We start from the raw sequence: 4,462 nt of genomic DNA, 5'->3' as shown, positions 1-4,462 counted from the left end.
CATGTTTGGTAAGGTGAAGGGTCAGAGAAAAAGAGGAAGACCCCCAGAGAGATGGATTGGCAAAGTGGCAGCATCAATGGGCTCAAGTGTGGCAACAACTATGAGGTTGGCCCTGGACTGGGCAGTGTTTCATTCTGTTGTGCATAGGGTCGCTATCAGTTGGTACCCACTCGATGGCAATGAACAACAATAACAACAACAAATTGACGCTGTGAGCTAAAGCACTGGACTGCACGGTCATTTTGAACCACAAGATCAGTGGTTCAAACTTAACAGCCACTCCCTGGAAACCACTCAACATCACTTAAAAACAACAACAATGATAACAAGAACATTCTAAATTCCAAATTGCCACATTTTTAACAATCAAGATGGTAGCTAAGTTTGCCAATGAACTAAGGTTACAAAGAGTATTGGTTTTTTTTTTTAATTTATATAATAGGCACACGTCATATTTTTTGTGACTTTCTTTGGGTTCAGTATCGTCTCATTATTTTTTTAAATACTGTTAGTATTTTATTAAAAACTAATTTTTCTTTTTATAAAATGTGTGGCTGCTTAAAGCTATATTGTACTTTAATTGAAATTTATTATATACAGAAGGCACCCACCCTTCCCCATAATGTTGTGATAGAGATCCATAGGACTTATTTATTCAAAATGTTTAACTCAAACAATGCTAGAATACCTTTATTCTAATGAAGTGAAATGTTGTGACCTTGTATTTAAAAGAGCTACATGTCAGCAGTTAATAATCATCAGTTAAAGGCTAATTGGTGTGAACTCTATGAAAAGAGCACCATCAAATACGAACAAATAATACAGATAGGAAAGAAAAAGTCCCATTTTGGAATAGAATGCAGTAATGTTTTAAGACTAACAAACCTGTGAGCTGGATAAGAAAGGGTGGCAAGTAGGGAAAGAAGAGAGAGATGTGAGCTAGCAGCTGTTTTCCAAAGTGAGGCTAAGGAGTTCAGATTAAATACACCAAACTGTTTTAATCAGTGGAAACTTCCCTCCACCACAACCACCAAATGGAATTTTACTAAGAGCCCAATTTATGAAACATACTTATGTAGAGCCGTCCTGATAACTAAGGTTGATGTTATGACGAGATGGTTTCTAAAACTATGAGCATGCTCTTACCCTCAGGTACTTGTTTTCAGTAGCCGTCTTGTTGAGCCCTCGCCACTGGTCCTCTTTGGCATTGGCTTCCTTCAAGTCCACAAAGTAACCAGTCACCGGAGTCCTCCCAGAGTGGACTGGAGGCTTCCACTGAAGAACGAGGGAAGTTTTCCTGACTTCACTATACTTGAGGTTGTGTGGAGGTCCTGAGACAGTGAAATCAATGAAAACAAGCTGTAGTGCAGAACTGAACAACCAAATGCATGTCCATTTAGAACCACACTTAAGGCCTCAAGGCTAAATCTTTTGTCCTTTAATCTAGGATTCCCATAGAAATAGGTACTTTTGTGGGTTTTCTCATGTGTGTAGCCATATCCTTTTTGAAAATTGTAGGACATCTATCTTTAGTTTTTACAACAGAATTTTTCAAATCTTGAATGAAAGGTATGAGTCCCCACAATATCTTGTGTGAAAATTGGTTTAAATAATAGCCCCAATACGTTAACACTTGTGTGGTGTGCTCTGATTTGCAAAATCTTTTGCAGCCACTATTGTGTGGGAGTCCTGGTGTGACGCTGTGGGTTATTGTGTTGGATTGCAAGGTCAGTTTGAATTGCAAGGTCGGAGGTTCAAGCTCACCAGTCACTCTTTGGAAACCCTATACAGGGTCGCTATGGATTGGAACTGACTCGATGGCACTTATCAACAACATTGCTGTGTTATCCTTAGAGTCCAGTAAAGGCATCCCAAGGCTACCACTATCCCTGCTTTATAGAAGAGGAGTTATGTTTTGTGGCTTCCTAGGACATCTAGCGGGGAATGAGAAGACATACTTCTCAACACTAACTCTGCCACTTTATGACTTTCAGTATATCATTTAACCCAAGTCTCAATTTCTCAGGTGTTTCTTCAGAAGGGTTAGCAGCAGGTGCCTATAATGTTCTCTTCTATAAGTGTCTGTCCAGCCCTATTCATAAGACCATGGTGGATGTGAGAGGGGAAAGCCAGTAAGATGGAGGACTGTCCAAGTCATTTCTCTTCCAACTTAACTAAACTCTCACTCTGCAACTTCTTTTACCAACTACATAATTTCCTATCAAAATGTTTTCCACAGGTCTGCTCACAATTTCTTAATCTTTACAGTCACATCTATAACAAAGTCTACAGGTTTGCTATAGAATTCTTGTTGTTGTTAATTGCCATGGAGTCAGTTCCGACTCATAGAGACACTGTATAGGGTTTCAGAGGAGCATGTGGTGGATTTGAACCCCCAACTTTTCAGTTCAAACAGATACTGCAGTCAAGAGCTTATCCTACAGTGCCACTCCAGTCAGAGCATTTAAGGTGGATCTGCTCTAGCTTAGGTGGCAGAAAGGATGTGAATAGCATCAAATGGCACCTAGGAGGTGTAAGGAGAGATGGTGTGTTTGCTTGCTGGTATTTGCTGAAGTTGAGTGAGCACTTGAACTTTTCTTAAATTTCCCTTGTGTTTGTTTTATCTATACTTGACACAGAAATGCAGGTGAGTGTTCATTAAGTGGAAGGAAAGGGATGGTTTCTGTGGCACTGGGTTTCAAATTAAGGAAGTGGGAAGGATTAGGGCAGGGCTGTGTCCACCCAGTATGCCCCAGTGTGGCCTGTTGTTCTGATAAGGTCAATGGTAACTATGTGGACTCCTAATCCAGGTGGGAGAATTCAGTCCCCCTGTGGTGCTCAAAATATTTGTGTCTCTGAAGTCATTATTACTGGAAGCAAACAGAATCATACATCAACTAAAGGAATATTTCCAGTTTGAATGGTAATGGTTTAGTAAATATACTTATATTCAGTTTTTAACTGGCTCAATTTTTCAAGTGAGTTTCTACTTCTTTCCACTTTCCTTTCTGCTCGTTCAACCACCCACAACGATCATGTGCAAAGAGGAGTATCTACCAGCCAAGTCCCCGGATCTTTCTTGCGAAGGAAAATTAGGGAAATGTGTAGAAGGACTAGAGTGGTAAATGGAGAAGGGCCAGAGATTAAGCCTTAGGCATGCATGTTCAGTTGATCTGTAGCTAGGAGGGCGGGAGGAGGGGAGAGATAGTAAGTAGGCTGGGGCTGAAGAGAGATGGAATTGGTAAACAAGAGGCTCCATAGCAGTGGAGAATGCTGCAGAATTGGGGATGTTGTTGTTGTTATTAAGTGCCGTGGAGTTGGTTCCGACTCATAGCGACCCTTGTCTCATAAGGGCCCTTTTACAGGGTTTCTGAGGCTGTAAATCTTTACTGGAGCAGAAAGTCTCATCTTTCTCCCGAGGAACAGCTGGTAGTTTTGAACTGTTGACCTTGCGGTTCACAGCCCGATTGGTAACCACTACTCTACTATTGGAAGACATTTTGAGACATTTTACTATGAGATGTGAACTGGATGCTCTTCAATTTAATGACCTTTAAGAAGCCACTCCTTAGAAACTGCCCCAGGGTTTCTATGACTCAGAAGCGACTAGATGACACTAACAACAAGAAGCACAAAATTAGCATTCCCTTTAGATGATCATTTCACACTCAGATTATGTACTAGTTTCAAACGCACTCCACCCAGAGGCTGAGCTATGGAGTTTCAGGATGTATTTGGGAAACACACATAAGGAGTTTATTCTCAGTTTTATACTGGGATCTGTTATTTAACATTGGAGTCCTGGTGTGGCACTGAGGGTTAATGTGCTGGACTTCAAAGTCAGTTTGAACTGCAAGGTCGGCAGTTCAAGCTCACCAGTCGTTCCTCAAAAACCCTAAACAGAGTAGTTACTTGTCGGAACTGACTTGACGGCACTTAAAAACAACACAACAACAACATTTAACATTATTGTAAAACTATTTGAGGTTAACATGAGAGTTCAAGAGATTCCCTTTCCCATAAAAATTAGTTTCGAGTTGTAGGATCTACTAGAAGCCGCACATCCGGGTACTGAGACATGGTTTCTGTGGTTTACCTGGAACAGCAATGGTCCACTCTTCACATTTGAAGGATTCACTTGCTGCTGAGAATTCTCCTAATCCAGCGATGTTCATGGCTGCCACTTGGAATTGATACACCATGTTTTCCTTCAAGTTGCTAATCTGCAAACGTCACAGATAGTGAATGTTTCAGCTTTCTCTTATCCTAGGTGTTCAACAAAAGGAGCTCTGGTAGCGTAGTGGTTATGAATCGGGCTGCTGACCTCAACAGTCAGCAGTTCGAAACTACCAGCCGTTCTGCGGGAGAAAGATGAGGCTTTCTGCTCCCGTAAAGATTTACAGCCTTGGAAACCCTGTACAGGGTCTCTGTGAGTCGGAACCGACTCCACGGCACATAACAA

General features: G+C 41.3%; 1 protein-coding gene across 1 annotated transcript in view; it reads right to left on the bottom strand.

Annotated features, from left to right (window-relative positions):
- Positions 1-4,462, bottom strand: part of MYOM1 (myomesin 1) — a 161,101-nt gene that overhangs the window by 74,600 nt on the left and 82,039 nt on the right. The window contains exons 18-20 of the mRNA XM_006867294.1: positions 4,097-4,223; positions 1,147-1,331; positions 886-964 (exon numbers count right to left, since the gene is read on the bottom strand). Of these exons, the coding sequence (XP_006867356.1) occupies positions 886-964; positions 1,147-1,331; positions 4,097-4,223 (391 nt within the window). The remainder of the gene's footprint in view (positions 1-885; positions 965-1,146; positions 1,332-4,096; positions 4,224-4,462) is intronic.

The sequence above is a fragment of the Chrysochloris asiatica genome, unplaced genomic scaffold (genome assembly GCF_000296735.1).
Source record: "Chrysochloris asiatica unplaced genomic scaffold, ChrAsi1.0 scaffold00103, whole genome shotgun sequence".
In the NCBI taxonomy this organism is placed as follows: domain Eukaryota; kingdom Metazoa; phylum Chordata; class Mammalia; order Afrosoricida; family Chrysochloridae; genus Chrysochloris; species Chrysochloris asiatica.
The sequence above is the reverse complement of the archived record's forward strand: the minus strand, read 5'-3'. Positions and strand labels throughout refer to the sequence as shown.